The sequence below is a fragment of the Bombina bombina genome, chromosome 4 (assembly GCF_027579735.1).
Source record: "Bombina bombina isolate aBomBom1 chromosome 4, aBomBom1.pri, whole genome shotgun sequence".
Taxonomy (NCBI): domain Eukaryota; kingdom Metazoa; phylum Chordata; class Amphibia; order Anura; family Bombinatoridae; genus Bombina; species Bombina bombina.
This window is the reverse complement of record NC_069502.1, coordinates 460157363-460180543: the sequence shown is the minus strand read 5'-3', so window position 1 is coordinate 460180543 and position 23181 is coordinate 460157363. Positions and strand designations below refer to the sequence as shown.

Genomic DNA, 23181 nt, shown 5'->3' with positions numbered 1-23181 from the left:
TTTATGGTTTAATTTAATTTACTTTAGTTCTCTCATAATTTCTCTTTTTCTCTCTTGCCAGGCGTTCAGTATTCAAATTTTCATTATCTTGAAAATGGAAAACACAATATCTAACCTTCAAAATTTTTCAAGATTGGACTATCCATCAAAAGTTGCACTAATAAATAATGGAAGACCAATGCCTGAGCTTAAGGGCTTGGTTCAAAAAGAGAAAACCATGAGAGTGGTACCAAAGGAAAGAATGGTTGTGTGGCTGTGCTACGAAGAACCGCCTTTACTGCTTTTCATGTATATTGTTCTCCACTAACGAAAATGTTTGGACAAGTACTGGATTTGCTGACTTGAAAAATCTGTCAAGGGCCATCAACAAACATGAAAAATCCACAAGTCATATTCAAAACCAAATTAGTTTAAAAACATTTGGAAGTGGGACAAGGATAGACCTGTCTTTGAATGAACAGCGGAAAAGAAATATCAGCAACCACAATGCTAAAGTGAAAGAAAACCGTGAAATTTTAAAACAGCTTATTAAGGCAACCTGTTATCTAGGCAAACAGGAAATAGCATTTCGTGGTAACGAGGAGGGTGCAACATCTTATAATCGTGGCAACTATGTGGAGCTATTACATTCTTATGCAGATGATAATGCACGTTTGGATACACATTTGAAGACATCCACTGTGTTTTCTGGATGTTCAAACAGAATTCAGAATGACTTAATTGAAGCAGTCGCTGATGTAATAAGAGAAGATATTAAAACAGAGATTGATGCAGCCCCATTTGTTGCTGTTCAAGTAGACGAGACAACTGATATAACAAACATAACACAGATATCTGTAATTTTGCGTTATGTGTGTACAAGGGAGGAGACTTGTGAGGTGAAGGAGGCATTCTTAGGCTTTGATCAAGTCGTTGACAGAAGAGCACCAGCTATTGCAAATTATGTATTGGGAGTGTTGGAGAAATACAATTGTCTTGAAAAGCTGGTAGCTCAGACTTACGACGGAGCCTCTGTGATGGCATCAGATCTTAATGGGGTGCAGGCCAAGATTAAAGAAAAAATACCAGAAGCCACTTTTATACATTGTTATGCCCACAAGTTAAACCTGGTGCTCTCCCATTCTGCCAAATCTATACCTGAGTGTAAAGTATTTTTTTCAATACTTGAGGGAATGGCCACGTTTTTCAGTAAGTCAACCAAGCGCACTCAAGTACTGGACGACTTTGTGAAGCGACGTTTACCAAGATCAGCACCCACCAGATGGAGTTCACATTCCAGACTAGTGCATACAGTCAACATGTTCCAAATTGATCTGCGTGCTATGTTCCAGTTTATCCGACAAAATCCAGCTGATTGGGACAATGAGGCCTATATAATGGCGAAAGGCTATAATAGCTTTCTTAATAAATCATCAACCTGCTTCTTGCTAATGGCATATGAGGCCATTTTCCTACAAACTGACATACTCTTTCGTTTGCTGCAGAACAAACTGATGGATGTTGGATTCTGCTGTCGGCGAATTGATGACACTATGAAATTTCTGGAAAGCAAGAGACAAGAGTTTGACACTTTCTATGGGGAATTTGAGGAGAAATGCGTCAGACTGGGGCTGACAGATAACGAAAGAACAAGAAGTAGAGAGCCAATAAAAGATGTGAGGAGAAGATTGTTTTACAACATTATAGACAATGTCACTGTTCAAATGAGAGTTCGCTTTGATAAATTTAGTGAGCTTGAATTCCTTAGTTTGGTCGATTGCACCAAACTGCTAGAGATGTCAAAAAATATTGATGACGAAAAACTGCAGAGCCTTAGAAAATATGCCAAATATTTTGACTTGGTTAGACTAAAATGTGATCTAGTTGGATTGTATGGTTCTGAAGTTTTAAGGACTGAATGCAAATCACCTGGAGATCTCATGAAATTTTTGGCCAAAAACGATCTGATGCAGACTGTTCCAGAGGCTGTTAAACTACTGCATCTTGTTCACACAATACCAGCTACAACAGCCTCTGTTGAGCGCTCATTCTCTGCTTTAAAGATAATTAAAACACACACCAGGAATAGAACTGATCAGGGACGACTATCATCCCTGGCAATTTTAGCCATTGAGCGCAGAAGATTGGTAGAGTTTCATGACAAAGACAATGAAGGCTTTATGAATAAAGTGATTGAAAATTTTGTAAAAAAAGACCGCCGAATGGACTTTGTTTATAAATAAGGGAGCGGAGCAAAGCTATTCAAATAGAAAACAACTTTTGGTTAGATGTTTAAACGGTTGAAGTTATTTATAAAAGTTTATGTTACAGTTAAAACTGTTGAATTTATTTATAAAAGTATATGTTACAGTTAACACTTGAATTTATTTATAAAAGTATGCTACAGTTAAAACTGTTGAATTTATTTATTAAAGTATATGTTACAGTGCAAACTGTAGAAGGTATTTATTAAAGTATATGTTAGTTTAACCTGTTGAATTTATTAAAGTATATCTTACATTGAAAACTGTAGAAGGTATTTATTAAAGTATATGTGACAGTGAAAACTGTAGAAGGTATTTATTAAAGTATGTTAGTTAAAAATGTTGAATTTATTAAAGTATATGTTACAGTGAAAACTGTAGAAGGTATTAAAGTATATGTTAGTTAAAACTGTTGAATTTATTAAAGTATATGTTACAGTGAAAACTGTAGAAGGTATTTAAGTATATGTTACAGTGAAAACTGTAGAAGGTATTTATTAAAGTATATGTTACAGTGAAAACTGTAGAAGGTATTTATTAAAGTATATGTTTTAAAGTTAAAAATATAGAATTTATTTATTAAAGTATATGTTGCAGTTCAAACTTTGGAATTTATTTATTAAAGAAAGATTTTAAAAAGAACAAAGGTTTTTGTTTTGTTTTTCTCTGAAGTTAATTTGCAATACAATTTTCCACTGCTGTAATATATGATCACACTATTACAACCTGCTTTATTTGTCAGGTAATCAACATATTGCAGATGAGCTGGTGCTTTAGTGAAATGTATCTTAATTGTGGTCCTCAAGTACCCCCAACAGGTAAGGTTTTCATTATAGCTAAACCAGCGCAAAAGTAAAATAATCATCTGATCACTAACACCATGGTTAATAACATGCTCTCAGCTATCAGCTTATTATTTAATCTATGCACTGGTTCAGCATAAAAATAAAACCTGGCCTGTTGGGGGTACGTGTGGCCCGCGGTATATGTCTTGCTTCAGCGTAAAATATCTAGTGCCTCACCAGCCTCAGACCTCACCGCACGTCACTGTAAAGGGCTATTATAGTCTCTGTGTGTTTAACCCCCTCAAAGTGGTTAACACATAGTAAGTATCGCTTGGGAGCCAGAGAACACTGCTGGCCCCAAGTGGAACCTGCTGCTGATCCAATCAGCAGTGCTTGTTACACAGCAAGGTCATGTACTATGTGTTTAACCCCAGCAATAGGTGCAAGGTCTAAAATGACATGCTCTAAAGTAATAGAGCTGCAATTTATCAACTATAATGGCCCTTTAAAGTTGTAAATAAAGGATATTAAAGCCTGAACTATGTGGACGAGATCCTATCCTAAAATTGAGACTAAGAAAAACATTTTTTTTTTCACTGTGGTTCAATTTTAGCGGCTGTATTTCACTCAGATTGCTATTATTTAGTGACAGTGCAATAATACTATATTATATATGTAGTAATAGCACCTCCTTACAGCTGGCTGGAATGACCAGCTATGAGGAACTCTGATCCCAGTAATAATAATATTGGGTCTAAAAATACCTACCTTTGTTACTTCACAGTTACATGAACCCGTTACCTAACCCATTACAATTATCCTAACTGAGCCCTCTTCTTGTCATTAAACTATCTGTACTGGCCACAGTTGAAACCCACCCACCTACAAAAGTTTACCAGTGTAATACCCCCAAACCCTAAACATACCCCTTTGATTGAATCCCCATCCTCCCAAATAAAGATTTCATCAATTCATCATAGTCTATATTTGGCTTCTCCATGCTGGAGGAAGAAGAATTCCCCTTTTTCTCTTCCTTGCTGTTGTTGTGGGCCTAGGGCCTAGGCCCTAGGCCAGTGTTCCCTCCTATTTATATAATTTTTGAAAGCAATCACAATTGGTTAATATATTAACCAACCAGGACTGAGATCGTATAGCTCACTATCAAACTGAGCCCTCCAACTTTGATTGGTTACTCATTTGTACCTTGTATTCAGAGTCCCTTTAACATGAAAAGGCAAGACCTTTAACAGGTAGAACCACATGTTTAAATTGAAATTTGTCTCTTACGAAAAAAGACTGCTAAAACACCATTCTTTCCATATTGTATAACAACTGCAGACATAACAGTTGTTAACATGAAAAAAATCTTACTCTAGACTTTTTTAAATTGTGGCCTTAGAATATATTACAGAGTAAATAAATACGATTCCACTATTTTACAGGTGAGTAAGGATTATCTCATCATTTTTAGAGTAAAAAAAAGGTTTTCAGACTGTTCAGAGAACAATAGCTGATCTTCCCACTGTGTTGAAATAGGGTTTTCTTTTTGCCTGGGGGAGGGGGGGGGGCTTGCCAAATGTTTGGGGTTGATAGGGGTTTTAAAAACAAATGATCAACTTCAAGTAGGGTTGTACTTTTAGTCTACCATGGATAAAACAGAAGGCTCTCTCATATCCTATGGAGTGCTCAAACATTAATTTGGTATTCTCTGGTGAGGATTATTATGTAGTGACAGAGTTTTCAAGTTAATTTGAAATGAGAGGCTGGAATGTATAACTAGAAAAACAGAGGCAGCAGCATTACTTGAAATAATATCTAAATTTATTGGAAGTGCAACAAAATTCAAACAGCAACGTTTCGGACACAATAGTCCTTAATCATGCATAAATTGTTACAGATGTGGCAGACTTAAATAGCACTCTAAACCCCACCCCCTCTGACATCACATAGCAACTCTACCTCTAATCTATAAAAAACAAATGCACATTTAAAGTGACAGTACATAATATAAACACATAGTTAAAATTACCTCATATCTGTACATTTCACGTATTATTTTAAATAACCTTAAATGGATTATATATACAATTTCACAGAAATAGGGATAAATTCCATTCTTTATTCATACCCATAGGTATCCTACTCTCTAAATGATAGATCCAAAAGGCCTCTCTCTGTTTGAGCCTTTTGTCCCTATCCCCCCCTCGTCTACAGTTATGTGTTCTATTATTTGGAAACTTAATTGACTCACTGAATGTTTTGCTTCCTTAAAATGACAGGCTACTGGTGATTTTTCATATCCGTTCCTAATGTTAGATTTATGTTCAACAATGTGGCCTCTGACCCTTCTCGTCGTCTCACCAACATAGAGTATTACAGGTGAAAAACCCATTAATAGTAATTTTTTCCCAGTACGGGATGTAAAAAGTAAGTATCCTACTGGGGCCTACATCCGACCTGGTCATTTGATCCCTCAAACTTTGAGACCTTTTGTAGGCTGCCATAGGGGGTTTCTTAAATTCTGTTATTAGAGGATTGCTCTGTTGCCCCAAATTAAGTAGTTACAAATACTGAAGTTTTGGACACCAGATTGAAAGAAATGGCTATGGTTTTTAGACATACAGGCTATCCAGAGGAGCTGATAGAGAAGGAGAGGGAACAAGTGCTGAAAATTCCTAGGTCTACACTTTTGGCTACAAATATGCAAAAGAAAAAATCTGAGAATAGGGACAGAATAGCTTTTGTCTCTCAGTTTAATAATCAAAGCCCAAATTTTTTTTAAATTATCAACAAACATTGGGGCATTTTGCAACAGAGCAATCCTCTAATAACCGAATTTAAGAAACCCCCTATGGCAGCCTACAAACGGTCTGAAAGTTTGAGGGATAAAATGACCAGGTCGGATGTAGGCCCCAGTAGGATACTAAGACAAACCATGCTAGGTACTAAGAATAATGGTTGCTTTCCCTGTTTAGGGTGTATCAACTGCAACAGTCTAATAAGGGGTTCTTACTTTTTCTATCCCCGTACTGGGAAAAAATGTACTATTAATGGGTTTTTCAACTGTAACACTTAGTATGCTATTTATATTCTTAAATGTCCGTGTTCAAAACTCTATGTTGGTGAGACGACGAGAAGGGTCAGAGACCACATTGTTGAACATAAATCTAACATTAGGAACGGATATGAAAAATCACCAGTAGCCTGTCATTTTAAGGAAGAAGAACATTCAGTGAGTCAATTAAGATGCCAAATAGAACATATACCTGTAGATAGACAAGGGGGGGATAGAGACAAAAGGCTCAAACAGAGAGAGGCCTTTTGGATCTATCATATAGAGAGTAGGATACCTATGAAAAAGAATGGGATTTAGCCCTATTTCTGTGAGATTTTGTATATAAATTCATTTAAAGTGATATAAAATAATATGTGAAATGTACAGTTTTGAGGTAATTTTACCTATGTGTTTATATTATGTACTGTCACTTTAAATGTGCATTTGTTTTTTTTATAGATTAGAGGTAGAGTTGCTCTGTGATGTCAGAGGGGGTGGGGTTTAGAGTGCTATTTAAAGGGACAGTAAACCTAAAAAATAATGTTATATAATTCTGCACATAGTGCAGAATTATATAACATTATTTTAGTGCTATTGTTATAAAAGCTTTTTTCCCTTTGAATTTTTTTAAAAATATGGCACTTTTACAGACCCGCTCTCTGCTCTCTGCTGAGCGGGTCTGTTTTTTTTACTCAGCGCATCGGGCCAGCTGTATAGTCACAGCCCGGCCTGACCGCGCCATAACATTAAGTGCAGCTCGCTCCTGCTCTGTCTGACAGCAGGAGGGAGCTGCAATGTGTATAATGGCGCGGTCGGGCCGGGCTGTGACTATACAGCTGGCCTGATGCACTGTATGAAAAAAACAGATCCGCTCAGCAGAGTACAGAGAGCGGGTCTGAAAAACTGGCATATTTTAAAAAAATTAAAAGGGAATATAAGGTTTTATAACGATAGCACTAATATAATGTTATATAATTCTGCACTATGTGCAGAATTACATAACATTATTTTTTAGGTTTACTGACACTTTAAGCCTGCAATATCTGTAACAATTTATGCACGATTAAGGACTATTGTGTCCGAAACGTTGCTGTTTTAATTTTGTTGCACTTCCAATACATTTGTAGATTATTTCGAGTGATGCTGCTGCCTCTGTTTTTCTTTATATGTTATGGGTCTTTGGTGTGAGGCCTGGCAGTAAGCACACTACACTGGTGCTGAATTATCTTGGACACTTGGAATGTATAACTAACAAGTGTGAAAATAAAATAGACACTTACCCTGTCTCCAACTGAAGCGGGAAGGTCCAAGAACCCAAAACTCGTGGTTGTCAAAATGAATCTCCCCACGTGGAGGTAGAAAGGCATGTGCCAACTCCCCATTTAAACCATCAAAGCAAGGATGTAGTGGTGAGCTCCAGCAATCACTGTGATTAAAGGAGTAAAATCCTGAAATGAGAAAGGGAGCAAGGAGAGAATTGAATAAAATATTTGGAGGTATAACATTGCCATGTTATCGCTGAAGACAACAGATGACCTCTAAACCAATGGCTAACGGCCATGATGACTGTCAACAGCTTTCTCCCCAAAAAAGTAAATTGTACACATATGTACATATATTTAGGGCCAGATTATGAGTGGTGCGCTAACAGTTACTTGAAAACGATATACAATTTATCACGGCTGCTTGCTTGAGTCAGATGTAGCTCTTGTATTACAAGTTGAAAGTAAAGACAATCGATTGGGTTCAATTTGATTTAACAAACGTCAGGATAGCGTGACCTCAGAGCTCTGGTTAACCGTTTCACAAAAACAAAAAAGTGTCACAAAACACATCAAAAATAGGACAAAGGGACATTAAACACTAAACAAATGCTACATAGAATGATGCATTCAAAGGAAAGATTAGTCTGAGAATAACAGATGTATTAGTTATTTAAATAATGACAAAAAAGTGTAGTTTTAATGTCCATAAAACAATGGGAGCTGCCATGTTGTAACTTACGTTACCTTCTTTGCTGTGGCCAATTAGGGACAGTTATGAATAGGTCACTAGAGTGTGTAGCCAATGGCTGTGTGGAATATAACAGTGTTCTGCACTTTAATTTCTAACAGGAACTGAAAAGCTTACAATTTCAGAATGGAATTACAGGAAAAGAAGACAAAATAAATAATGAAAGTATACTGCAGTGTTGTAGTTATATATATATATATATATATATATATATATATATATATATATATATATATATATATATATATATATATATATATATATATATGATTTATCATTTTATATTACAATCTCAAAGTGTTTAATGTCCCTTTAAATGTGCAGTTACACTCATAACACTATCTAATAAAAAAAAAAAAATATTGCATAAAAAGTTGTAATGGCTCAAAGATATGAGTTCTCAGGTGTTAGAAAGAAAGAAAAAAAGGGCAGACAAAAGGGCTTTAACATAGAGAGACATACCTATACATGTCTAAATATGTATGTGTGTATATATATATATATATATATATTTATGTGTGTACATATGTATTTTATGTATTTATATTTGTATATATATGTATTTACAGACATATATACACATATAAACACATAAAAACATATGTATACATATATAGACATATATATATATATATATAATAATCTATATATAGGTATAATTGCAAGAAAGAAAACGTAGATCCTGTGGTCAATATGTAAAAACGGTCTTTAATTCAATTCCAAAAGGAGAAAAATAAACCCATGGAGAGTCCAGCACACGCAAAAATGCGCACTATGTACTCAAGCTAACATGTTTCGGTATGGCACCATAATCATAGCTAATAGAGTACACCAGTGCATCTATTTAAAAGCCAACAAAGGACTTCATTGGTTACTAACAACAACCAATTACAAGTGTTCAATTATGTTAACATTAACTGCTTCCATACAAGGCAGAAATTCCAATACTATCTCTAACAAATGGCTGAAATGACAGCTAGTAATATAAAAACTGTAAATACAGTCCAATGCTTATTATTATTCGTACATTGTAACATCATATAGTATAATGCTTTGTTATTGACTAATATATTATGTACCCTTTGGTCATATACTCTAAATGAGAGAAAGGAAAACTCCTTAATGCACTATACTGACTGCCCTGCCTGCATATATTTCACACTAGTTTGGGCTGTGCATTGCACTGGGCAGTGCATTGCTACAACAACATATGTTCACATTTTCAAAGTGAACATTTTATAACTGAGGCATTAACAATAGAATTATACAAGAATTGAACAAGGATTGGGCAAGGGGCAAGACACAAGGCAAGTACTTCTGTAAATTATGTTTCATATACCTTTTTGTTTTCTTATGCAATTGCTACTGTAATACGGTGTCTTATGTGTTTAACTGGTTCCCAATTTTGTAAAAATGCTCAATATATTCATAATCATTTTTGCAACCTCTTGTCTCTATAACAAACTACATTATTCAATTACTCCTTCTCCATCTCCACCTGCACTGTTCATTAATCCATCTCTCTTAACCTCAACTTACTTTTGTACTCATGAACTTTACCTATTCCTAAACACTCTCTCTGCCCCCTGCAGCTTGTCTCACTACTGCAAATCCGTATCTCATCTCATGTCACTCTCCCTCTTGCTTTTACTTACTGCTGGGGACATCTCCCATAATCCTGGTCCCCAACCACTGCCTAGCCGTGCACATCCATGTGTACCGTCCCATAGACTCAGAAAAACATAATATATGCTTACCTGATAAATTCCTTTCTCCTGTAGTGTAGTCAGTCCACGGGTCATCCATTACTTATGGAATATATCTCTTCCTAACAGGAAACTGCAAGAGAATTACCCAGCAGAGCTGCTATATAGCTCCTCCCCTCACATATCATACTCAGTCATTCGACCAAAGCAGACGAGAAAGGAGGAACCATAGGGTACAGTGGTGACTGGAGTTTAATTAAAATTTAGACCTGCCGTAAAAACAGGGCGGGCCGTGGACTGACTACACTACAGGAGAAAGGAATTTATCAGGTAAGCATAAATTATGTTTTCTCCTGTTAAGTGTAGTCAGTCCACGGGTCATCCATTACTTATGGAATACCAATACCAAAGTTAAAGTACACGGATGAAGGGAGGGACAAGGCAGGAACATTAAACAGAAGGAACCACTGCCTGAAGTACCGTTCTCCCAAAAATAGCCTCCGACGAAGCAAAAGTGTCAAATTTGTAAAATTTTGAAAAAGTGTGAAGCGAAGACCAAGTCGCAGCCTTGCAAATCTGTTCAACAGAGGCCTCATTTTTAAAGGTCCAGGTGGAAGCCACAGCTCTAGTAGAATGAGCTGTAATCCTTTCAGGAGGCTGCTGTCCAGCAGTCTCATAGGCTAAGCGTATTATGCTACGAAGCCAAAAAGAGAGAGAGGTAGCCGAAGCCTTTTGACCTCTCCTCTGTCCAGAGTAAACGACAAACAGGGAAGAAGTTTGACGAAAATCCTTAGTTGCCTGCAAATAGAATTTCAGGGCACGGACTACGTCCAGATTATGCAAAAGTCGTTCCTTCTTTGAAGAAGGGTTAGGACACAGAGATGGAACAACAATCTCTTGATTGATATTCCTGTTAGTAACTACCTTAGGTAAGAACCCAGGTTTAGTACGCAGGACTACCTTGTCTGAATGAAAAATCAGATAAGGAGAATCATAATGTAAGGCAGATAACTCAGAGACTCTTCGAGCCGAGGAAATAGCCATCAAAAACAGAACTTTCCAAGATAACAGCTTGATATCAATGGAATGAAGGGGGTTCAAATGGAACGCCTTGAAGAACATTAAGAACTAAGTTTAAGCTCCACGGCGGAGCAACAGACTTAAACACAGGCTTAATCCTAGTTAAAGCCTGACAGAAAGCCTGAACGTCTGGAACTTCAGCCAGACGTTTGTGTAGAAGAATAGACAGAGCAGAAATCTGTCCCTTTAACGAACTAGTAGATAAGCCCTTTTCTAAACCCTCTTGTAGAAAGGACAATATCCTAGGAATCCTAACCTTACTCCATGAGTAACTCTTGGATTCGCACCAATGTAAATATTTACGCCATATCTTATGGTAAATTTTTCTGGTAACAGGCTTCCTAGCCTGTATTAAGGTATCAATAATCGACTCCGAGAAGCCACGCTTTGATAGAATCAAGCGTTCAATCTCCATGCAGTCAGCCTCAGAGAAATTAGATTTGGATGTTTGAAAGGACCCTGAATTAGAAGGTCCTGTCTCAGAGGCAGAGACCACGGTGGACAGGACGACATGTCCACTAGGTCTGCATACCAGGTCCTGCGTGGCCACGCAGGCGCTATCAGAATCACCGAAGCTCTCTCCTGTTTGATCTTGGCAATCAAATGAGGAAGCATCGGGAATGGTGGAAACACATAAGCCATGTTGAAGACCCAAGGGGCTGTCAGAGCATCTATCAGCACCGCTCCCGGGTCCCTGGACCTGGATCCGTAACAAGGAAGCTTGGCGTTCTGACGAGATGCCATGAGATCCAGATCTGGTTTGCCCCAACGACGAATCAGTTGAGCAAAGACCTCCGGATGAAGTTCCCACTCCCCCGGATGAAAAGTCTGGTGACTTAGAAAATCCGCCTCCCAGTTCTCCACGCCTGGGATGTAGATCGCTGACAGGTGGCAAGAGTGAGACTCTGCCCAGCGAATTATCTTTGAGACTTCCAACATCGCTAGGGAACTTCTGGTTCCCCCTTGATGGTTGATGTAAGCCACAGTCGTGATGTTGTCCGACTGAAATCTGATGAACCTCAGAGTTGCTAACTGAGGCCAAGCTAGGAGAGCATTGAATATTGCTCTTAACTCCAGAATATTTATTGGGAGGAGTTTCTCCTCCTGAGTCCATAATCCCTGAGCTTTCAGGGAATTCCAGACTGCTCCCCAGCCTAGAAGGCTGGCGTCTGTTGTTACAATCGTCCAATCTGGCCTGCGAAAGGTCATCCCCTTGGACAGATGTGGCCAAGAAAGCCACCATAGAAGAGAATCTCTGGTCTCTTGATCCAGATTTAGTAGGGGGGACAAATCTGAGTAATCCCCGTTCCACTGACTTAGCATGCACAATTGCAGCGGTCTGAGATGCAGGCGCGCAAATGGTACTATGTCCATTGCCGCTACCATTAAGCCGATTACTTCCATGCACTGAGCTACTGACGGGTGTGGAATGGAGTTAAGGACACGGCAAGCATTTAGAAGTTTTAATAACCTGGCCTCTGTCAGGTAAATTTTCATCTCTACAGAATCTATAAGAGTCCCTAGAAAGGGAACTCTTGTAAGTGGTAATAGAGAACTCTTTTCCACGTTCACCTTCCACCCATGCAACCTCAGAAATGCCAGAACTATCTCTGTATGAGACTTGGCAGTTTGAAAACTTGACGCTTGTATCAGAATGTCGTCTAGGTACGGAGTCACCGCTATGCCTCGCGGTCTTAGTACCGCCAGAAGTGATCCTAGAATTTTTGTAAAGATTCTTGGAGCCGTAGCTAAACCGAAGGGAAGAGCTACAAACTGGTAATGCCTGTCTAGGAAGGCAAATCTCAGATACCGGTAATGGTCCTTGTGAATCGGTATGTGAAGGTAGGCATCCTTTAGATCCACTGTGGTCATGTACTGACCCTCTTGGATCATGGGAAGGATGGTTCGAATAGTTTCCATTTTGAATGATGGAACTCTTAGAAATTTGTTTAGGATTTTTAAGTCCAAGATTGGCCTGAAGGTTCCCTCTTTCTTGGGAACCACAAATAGGTTTGAATAGAATCCCTGCCCGTGTTCCGTCCGCGGAACTGGGTGGATTACCCCCATTAGTAAGAGGTCTTGTACACAGCGTAGGAACGCCTCTTTCTTTATTTGGTTTGCTGATAACCTTGAAAGATGAAATCTCCCCCGTGGAGGAGAAGTTTTGAAGTCCAGGAGATATCCCTGAGATATGATCTCCAACGCCCAGGGATCCTGGACCTCTCTTGCCCAAGCCTGGGCGAAGAGAGAAAGTCTGCCCCCCACTAGATCCATTTCCGGATAGGGGGCCCTCTCTTCATGCTGTTTTGGGGGCAGCAGCAGGTTTCTTGGCCTGCTTGCCCCTGTTCCAGGACTGGTTAACTTTCCAGCCCTGTCTGTAACGAGCAACAGCTCCTTCCTGTTTTGGAGCGGAGGAAGTTGATGCTGCTCCTGCCTTGAAGTTACGAAAGGCACGAAAATTAGACTGTTTGGCCTTTGATTTGGCCCTGTCCTGAGGTAGAGCATGGCCCTTACCTCCCGTAATGTCAGCAATAATTTCTTTCAAGCCGGGCCCGAATAAGGTCTGCCCTTTGAAAGGAATATTAAGCAATTTAGATTTAGAAGTCACGTCAGCTGACCAGGATTTAAGCCATAGCGCTCTGCGCGCTTGGATGGCGAATCCGGAGTTCTTAGCCGTAAGTTTGGTTAAATGCACAACGGCATCAGAAACAAATGCGTTAGCTAGCTTAAGTGTCTTAAGCTTGTTGATTATTTCATCCAATGGAGCTGAGCGAATGGCCTCTTCCAGAGACTCAAACCAGAATGCTGCCGCAGCAGTGACAGGCGCAATGCATGCGAGGGGCTGTAAAATAAAACCTTGTTGAACAAACATTTTCTTAAGGTAACCCTCTAATTTTTTATCCATTGGATCTGAAAAGGCACAACTATCCTCCACCGGGATAGTGGTACGCTTAGCTAAAGTAGAAACTGCTCCCTCCACCTTAGGGACCGTCTGCCATAAGTCTCGTGTGGTGGCGTCAATAGGAAACATTTTCCTAAATATGGGAGGAGGGGTAAAAGACACACCCGGTCTATCCCACTCCTTGCTAATAATCTCTGTAAGCCTTTTTGGTATAGGAAATACGTCAGTACACACCGGTACCGCATAGTATCTATCCAACCTACATAATTTCTCTGGAATTGCAACCGTGTTACAATCATTCAGAGCCGCTAATACCTCCCCTAGCAATGTGCGGAAGTTCTCTAGCTTAAATTTAAAATTGGAAATCTCTGAATCCAGTCTCCCTGGATCAGATCCGTCACCCACAGAATGAAGCTCTCCGTCCTCACGTTCTGCAAACTGTGACGCAGTATCTGACATGGCTCTCATCTCATCCGCGCGCTCTATCCTTAACCCAGAGCTATCGCGCTTGCCTCTTAATTCTGGCAACTTAGATAATACTTCTGTCATAACAGTAGCCATGTCTTTCAAAGTGATTTGTAAGGGCCTCCCTGATGTACTTGGCGCCACAAAATCACGCACCTCCTGAGCGGGAGGCGAAGGTACTGACACGTGAGGAGAGTTAGTCGGCATAACTTCCCCCTCGTCGTCTGGTGATAATTTCTTTACATGTAAAGATTGACTTTTATTTAAAGTAGCATCAATGCAATTAGTACACAAATTTCTATTGGGCTCCACATTGGCCTTTAAACATAGTGAACAAAGAGATTCATCTGAGTCAGACATGTTTAAACAAACTAGCAATGAGACTAGCAAACTTGGAAATACTTTTCAAAATTAATTTACAAGCAATATAAAAAACGTTACTGTGCCTTTAAGAAGCACAGAAAAACTGACACAGTTGAAATAACAATGACCAAAATAGTTATAGCAACCAAATTTTCACAGTAAATGTATTAAGTTAGCAAAGGATTGCACCCACCAGCAAATGGATGATTAACCCCTTAGTACCCAAAAACGGATAACAATTATATAATTAACGTTTTTCTCACAGTCAAATACACTGTCACAGGACTGCTGTGCCTGATTACCTCCCTCAAAATGGATTTTGAAGACCCCTGAGCTCTCTAGAGACGATCTGGATCATGGAGGATGAAGTAGACAGATTGTGACTGAATTTTTACTGCGCAAAAAAAGCGCTAAAATAGGCCCCTCCCACTCATATTACAACAGTGGGGAAGCTCAGAAACTGTTTCTATGCAGAAAACAAAAATGGCCATGTGATAAAAATCATGCCCTAATAAGTTTTATCACCAAATACCTCACAAAAACGATTAACAAGCCAGTAAACGTTTTAAACATACATTTGAAAGTTATGTATTATTATTAATAAGCCTGCTACCAGTCGTTTTTACTGCAGTTAAGGCTCATACATTATTTCAGTATTAACAGTATTTTCAGAGTCAATTCCATTCCTTAGAAAAATACATTCAGTGTACACACACACACACATCAGCCTGATACCAGTCGCTATCACTGCATTTAAGGCTGAACTTACTTTACAATGGTATCAGCATTATTTTCTCAGTCAATTCCATTCCTCAGAAAATAAATTACTGCACATACCTCATTTGTTGCAGGGGAGCCCTGCATGCTATTCCCCTTCTCTGAAGTTACCTCACTCCTCAGATGAGAAACAGCCAGTGGATCTTAGTTACGTCTGCTAAGACCATAGAAAAAAAACCCAGGCAGATTCTTCTTCTAATGCTGCCTGAGAATAAACAGCACACTCCGGTGCCATTTAAAAATAACAAACTTTTGATTGTAGAAATAAACTAAGTTAAAAAACACCACAGATCTCTCACAGCTTCCTTTTTAGTTAGGCTGCAAGAGAATGACTGAGTATGATATGTGAGGGGAGGAGCTATATAGCAGCTCTGCTGGGTAATTCTCTTGCAGTTTCCTGTTAGGAAGAGATATATTCCATAAGTAATGGATGACCCGTGGACTGACTACACTTAACAGGAGAAACAAAACTCTGCAAACCTTACTCACATTCCTCTTGCATCAAAAGCCACTACCCCTTTCACTTGCGCACTCTGGAACTCTCGCTCTGTTTGCAACAAGCTCACTTCTATACACAACCTCTTCATCTCCCGCTCCCTCAACCTTCTGGCCCTAACAGAAACCTGGCTCCACTGCTGCTCTGTCATATGGGGGTCTCCACTTCAGCCACACTCCTAGGTCTAGTAATAGACAAGGAGGTGGGGTAGGGATTTTACTTTCTTCTCGTTGCACCTTTCAACAAATACATCCCATCTCTTAAGTCACATTTCCCTCATTCGAAGCACACATGATTAGCTTATTCTCCCTTCTCTCTGTACGTGTTGCAGTCATATACTGACCCCCTGGCTCCTCATCTCAATTTCTAGATCACTTGGCTGCCTGGCTATCTTATTTCCTTTCTTCAGACACCCCTGCCCTAATTCTTGGTGACTTCAACATCCCTCTTGACAATCCCACTGCCTCATCTGCAAAACAACTTCTGCAACTCACTTCTTCTTTCGGTCTGTCACAATGGACTGATTCTCCCACTCACAAAGACGGTCACTCTCTTGACCTGATCTTTAGCTATCGATGCACTCTCTCAAACTTCACAAACTCCCCCTTTCCTCTTTCTGACCACCATCTCGTTACTTGCAACATATCATCCCTCCCTACAACTCTCCCTCCTTCTACTCCTCACACCAAACTTCACAGAAGCATTATGCCATTAGATCAGCAACAGCTTGCTAATTCCCTCGAACCTCTCCTCTCATCCTTTTCCCCCTTTTCCTGCCCTGAACAATCTATCTGCCACTATAATTGCACCCTTATATCCATCCTTGACAATCTTGCCCCTCTTACCATAGCTCGGAAATCACACACTCATCCTCAGCCCTGGCATACTCCTCTGACACGATACCTACGCAGATGTTCCCGTACTGCTGAGTGGCACTGGAGAAAATCTCTGAGTTCAGCTGATTTTCTTCATTACAAATTCATCTTGAACTCCTACTATTCTGCCCTTAATCTCCATAAGCAACACTACTTCTCTACTCTTATCTCTAATCTTTCTTCAAACCCAAAATGTCTGTTCTCCACTTTTAATACTCTCTTCCGCCCTCCCCCACCTCCTAATACAATTTATATGTCAGCTCAGGACTTTGCCAGCCACTTCAATAACAAAATTGACTCCATCAGAAATGAAATCAGCTCTCAACATAATTCCATCCTCTCACCCCCTCAAATGCTCTCACTCAACCACAACCCACATAACCTTAAACTTATCTCATTCTCCCCTGTTACCAAGGAAGAGGTTTTGGCACTTATACTGCGCTCTCACCTCACTACCTGTCTCCTTGACCTTAACCCCTCACAGCTACTCCCCTCCGTCTCTGCTACCCTTACCCCTATACTAACACACATTTTCAACCTCTCTCTCAGCACCGGTATATTTCCCTCATTGCTGAAACATGCACTGGTCACACCTATCCTCAAAAAACCTTCCCTTGATCCTACCTCCCGATCCAACTACCACCCTATTTCCCTCCTCCCTCTTTCCTCAAAGCTTCTCAAAAAACTAGTATATGCACACCTATCCCATTTCCTTACGTTAAACTCCCTTCTTGACCCATTGCAATCTGGATTTCGTCCCCATCACTCCACAGAGACAGCTATTGTTAAGGTTACCAATGACCTACTTACAGCAAAATCAAAAGGCCACTTCTCTCTGCTTATCCTCCTTGATCTATCCACAGCCTTTAACACTGTTGACCACCCTTTCTTCCTCCAAACCCTCCAATCCTTTGACAACTGTGACACAGCCCTTTTGTGGCTCTCTTCCTACCTGTCAAACCGTACCTTTAGTGTAGCCTTCTCTGGGGCCTCCTCTGCCCCGTCACCACTTTCTGTTGGAGTACAGCAAGGCTCTGTCCTCGGTCCCCCTCTCTTCTCAATCTACACGTCATCACTAGGTTCCCTAATAAAGTCCCACGGTTTCCAATATCATTTGTATGCCGGCGACACCCAAATCTACTTCTCTGCACCAGACCTATCTCCTTCCTTGCTAACCCGTGTCACTAACTGTCTTTCTCACATCTCTTCCTGGATGTCCTCTCACTACCTCAAGCTAAATCTCTCCAAACTGAGCTCCTCATTTTCCCCCCCTTCTTCCAAAATCTCCACTCCCAATCTCTCTATAACTGTCGACAACTCCATCATTACCCCTAACTCCACATGCCCGATGTCTCGGGGTCACATTTGACTCAGATCTTTCTTTCACTCCTCACATTCAGTCCTTGGCTAAAGCCTGCCGCTTCCACCTTAAAAAAATTAGACACTTCCTTACACAAGACACAACTAAGATTTTAATCCACTCTCTCATTCTTTCCAGCCTCGATTACTGCAACTCTGTCCTCTCTGGTCTCCCCACCTGCTGCCTAGCTCTTTTACAATCCATAATAAATGCCTCTGCCAGACTCATCTTCCTTACACATCACTCTTCATCTGCTGCACCTCTCTGCCAATCCCTTCACTGGCTTCCTCTTGCCTCTAGGATCAAACACAAAATTCCCTGACATACAAAGCCCTCAACTGCACTGCTCCCCCTATATCTCACACCTTGTCTCCAGATACTCTCCCTTCCGTCCCCTTCGCTCTGCTCATGACCTCCTACTCTCCTCCTCTCTGGTTACATCATCGCACTCCTGTTTACAAGACTTCTCCAGACTGGCTCCCATCTTGTGGAACTCTCTGCCTCGCTCCACAAGACTCTCCCCTAGTTTTGAAAGCTTCAAGCGCTCCCTAAAGACTCTACTGTTCAGGGATGCATACAACCTATGCTAACCTTACTTTATACCAGTTCCACTCCCCCATCGCTATCCCCTGAACCCCCTTAGCATGTAAGCCTAAGAGTCCAGCTAGATCACCTTCTTAAGAACTGACTACAACAGTGCAACTCTTGGCAGGGCCCTCTACCCCTTTGATCCCTATATTTGTTTTGTTGTACTCCCCCTTTGTTTATAGCGCTGCAGAATCTGTTGGTGCTCTACAAATAACCGATAATAATAATAATATACAAAACAGAATAAATTAAACTATGGGGAGAGGGAAGGAAAGGTATGTGTAGATGGATATGTACATATTGTGAGAAAAGGGGAATAAACCCTTATATGTGTGTAAAGAAAGAACCAATAGAATAACATTATGTGGGTACTTGGCTGAAAAAAGAGGTTCAGTATACCATAAATATTGTTAACAACGTCACCTATGATAAAATAGGGTATACATAGATACTTATCCTATAATACAGATGGATATACATTAATGCTTCAGTGGAAATGGTTAGTAATATATATATATATATATATATATATATATATATATATATATATATATATATATATATATATATATATATATATATATATATAGTCATATATTTTCATATATTCATAAAAAGGCTTCTGATAGAAGGTGTGTATTAAGTCACCTTCATATTTAAAGTACACTTGAAGAAGAAAAAAAAATAACCCCTAAATTTGCATGGATGCATTACTTAGATGCACACACATGTAGTTACAAACTAGCATCATAGTAATAATGTAAAAGTTAATTTATCCGTAAGTGTCAATCCAAGAACTAATGCAAAACAGTGGGTGAGGGGATATACTTTAAAGAAAAAAAACCCAAGGAAGCCTATAACTGAGAAACCATGAAGTCTCATTCAGAAAATATATATATATATATATATATATATATATATATATATATATATATACTACAATATATTCTCAAAATGGTATTAAACTGTGTTGTCATAGCTATCCCTGCATAGCAGGGACTAGACTCAGAAACCTTATTTCCAGTACTTTATGAGGTTGTATTCTGAATTGAGACCCCTGGGTACTCTGGTATGAAGTTTTAAAATACAAAACATCTCACGTTTGCATAAGAATTGTACTCTATCACCTCCACGCGAGGGAGTTCTAACCCATTCAATAGCTTGCCACCTCAGTGTAGCATTGCTCTTGTTATGTACATACTTGAAATGCTTTACCAAGGGGGTAGTGGCTTTGCCAATTTTGATAGAAGACAAATGATTTTGTATCCTGGTGTTTACTTCAGTTGTGGTAAGTCCTACATACTGAAGGTGGCATTCTATGCACCTGAGTAGATAAATGACATAGGAGGATGTACAGTTGAGGCAGGCAAAATTGCATGGTTTGCATCTAGATTTGCCGCACTTGTACATCCCCCTATAACTAAGCCAAGACCCTTGTTCTCTCTCAGTACTGCTTGGTAATTCAGAAGGGGACAAAATGTTCCCTATAGTTCTACTCTTTCTATAGCAGCAGTGTAGACCCTTGTCTACGCAACCTACAAGCGTATCATCCGCTGATAGAAGACGAAAATGCAGTACTGAGAGAGAACAAGGGTCTTGGATTAGACATAGGGGGATGTACAAGTGTGGCAAATCTAGATGCAAGCCATGCGATTTTAGTATCACTTCAGAGGAATTTCATTCTGAAGTTACGGGTGAAGTGTTTAAGATCACTTCCTGCCTCAACTGTACATCCTCCTATGTCATTTATCTACTCATGTGCATAGAATGCCACCTTCAGTATGTAGGACTTACCACAACTGAAGTAAACACCAGGATACAAAATAATTTGTCTTCTATCAAAATTTGCAAAGCCACTACCCCCTTGGTTAAGCATTTCAAGTATGTACATAACAAGAGCAATGCTACACTGAGGTGGCAAGCTATTGAATGGGTTATAACTCCCTCGTGTGGAGGTGATACAGACCAAATCTTAGGCAAACGTGAGATGTTTTGGATTTTCAAACTTCATACCAGAGTACCCAGTGGTCTCAATTCAGAATACGACCTCATAAAGTACTGGAAATAAGGTTTCTGAGTTTAGTCCCTGCTATGCAGGGATAGCTATGACAACACAGTTTAATACCAGTTTGAGAATCTATTGTAGTATATATATATATATTCTGAATGAGACTTCATGGTTTCTCAGTTATAGGCTTCCTTGGGGGGTTTTCTTTAAGGTATATCCCCTCACCCACTGTTTTGCATTAGTTCTTGGATTGACACTTACGGATAAATTAATTTTTACATTATTACTATGATGCTAGTTTGTAACTATATGTGTGTGCATCTAAGTAATGCATCCATGCAGATTTAGGGGTTATTTATTATTTTTCTTCAAGTGTACTTTAAATATGAAGGTGACTTAATACACACCTATCAGAAGCCTTTTTATGAATTTACGAAAATATATGAATATATATATATATATATATATATTACTAACCATTTCCACTGAAGCATTAATGTATATCCATCTGTATTATAGGATAAGTATCTATGTATACCCTATTTTATCATAGGTGACGTTGTTATCAATATTTATGGTATACTGAACACCTCTTTTTTCAGCCAAGTACCCACATAATTTTATTCTATTAGTTCTTTTTTACACACATATAAGGGTTTATTACCCTTTTCTCACAATATGTACATATCCATCTACACATACCTTTCCTTCCCTCTCCCCATAGTTTAATTTATTCTATTTTGTATAGTGCATTAAGGAGTTTTCCTTTCTCTCATTTAGAGTATATGACCAAAGGGTACATAATATGTTATTCAATAACAAAGCATTATACTATATGATGTTACAATGTACGAATAATAATAAGCATTTGTCTGTATTTACAGTTTTTATATTACTAGCTGTCATTTCAGCCATATGTTGGGGATTGTATTGGAATTTCTGCCTTGTATGGAAGCAGTTAATGTTAACACAATTGAACACTTGTAATTGGTTGATGTTAGTAACCAATGAAGTCCTTCGTTGGCTTTTAAATAGATGCACTGGTGTACTCTATTAGCTATGATTACGGTGCCATACCGAAACATGTTAGCTTGAGTACATAGTGCGTATTTTTGCGTGTGCTGGACACTCCATGGGTTTATTTTTATCCTTTTGGAATTGAATTAAAGACTGTTTTTACATATTGACCACAGGATCTACGTTTTCTTTCTTGCAATTATCCATTGGCCAGGATCCTGGGTCTCAGTGAGCTCGACAGCCCTTCTCTCTTTATGCAGGAGGACTTCATTCCTGCAGCGTCTAACCTACAGCGTCATAGAGCTGGCACCTGAACAACAAAGAGGTGATTGGCCGCCAAGGATCACATGCACAGATCATCGGATACACCACGTCACACAGTGTTTGCAGCGGTACATGCTGAACGCTGAATACAAAGGAGCTGACTGTGGAGTTATCTGCAAGGACATTTGGATACCGGTACACAAAGCCAGAGGAGCTAATGCTATGGTAGCATGCAAACGGTGAGTGAGAACAGCCAGAGGCAGTAGTCCTCGCAGTTATATCACCACCTTAATATTGCCAGTTTACCGTGTCCAGTGCTCTGTTTTTTACAACATATGATCTTTTAAGTGTTTAAGTGTGTGATTACACAGGACATAGTTCATTTGTCCCAAGTGGGATTTTGGAAAAATCGCATCAGAGAGAAGGGTGTTCATCCCTTATTGGGTGTCTTTTCTCATACCTGTGCATTATACTTTACTTTTTTCCTTTGACTTATATATAGGTATAGATATATGTAGTATGAATAAATAGAACATATTCTACTATGTGAAGAACATTGGAATGTGAAATATTCATATTTTCATGTCGGGTTAGCGCACTTGAAAATATGCGATCGGGTTTGTGCGTTGGGTGTTTTTTGCTCTATTGACTTCTATGGGAGAATATGGTAATGCGGTCATGATATTCTAACTGGGTTTTAGCGTGCATCGGGTTAGTGTGCGAGGAAAAAGTTTTTACTTTCAACTTGTAATACGAGCGCTACTGACGTGCGCAAAAAAGCTTACTTCTAGCAAAGTTAGCATGTGAGCGGGGGTGGTAAATACTGCTACACTTATTATCTGGCCCTTAATACTATATTACTGTCTCTAATCTATAAATTACAGCATATAAGAATATATCAATTTGATGGGATGTGTGAATGTGTATTTGTTATTTGCATCAAAACTTCTTTTAAGTACTTTATTTTCTCTTATATTTTATGAACAATAAACTAAAATAGTATAAAAACAGATCACTGGATTTTAAATCTGAAAAAAGTAAAAGCTAACACCAGCTTTATTGTTCTCGTAGGGTAAATGAAAGATTAGATGGAAATTACAGTTTTTGTTATATATACATAACGTATATCAACAACAAAAACAGCATTGCGAAATATATACATCTAAAATAAATGTTTTAAAAGC

At 39.2% G+C, this 23181-nt stretch overlaps 1 protein-coding gene across 2 annotated transcripts in view; it reads right to left on the bottom strand.

Moving 5' to 3' along the window:
- LOC128656427 (matrix metalloproteinase-23) overlaps positions 1–23181 on the bottom strand; it is a 132253-nt gene that overhangs the window by 57741 nt on the left and 51331 nt on the right. For both annotated transcript variants that reach the window (XM_053710332.1, XM_053710330.1), the window contains exon 4: positions 7364–7531. In XM_053710332.1, coding sequence (XP_053566307.1) covers positions 7364–7531 — 168 coding nt within the window. The remainder of the gene's footprint in view (positions 1–7363; positions 7532–23181) is intronic.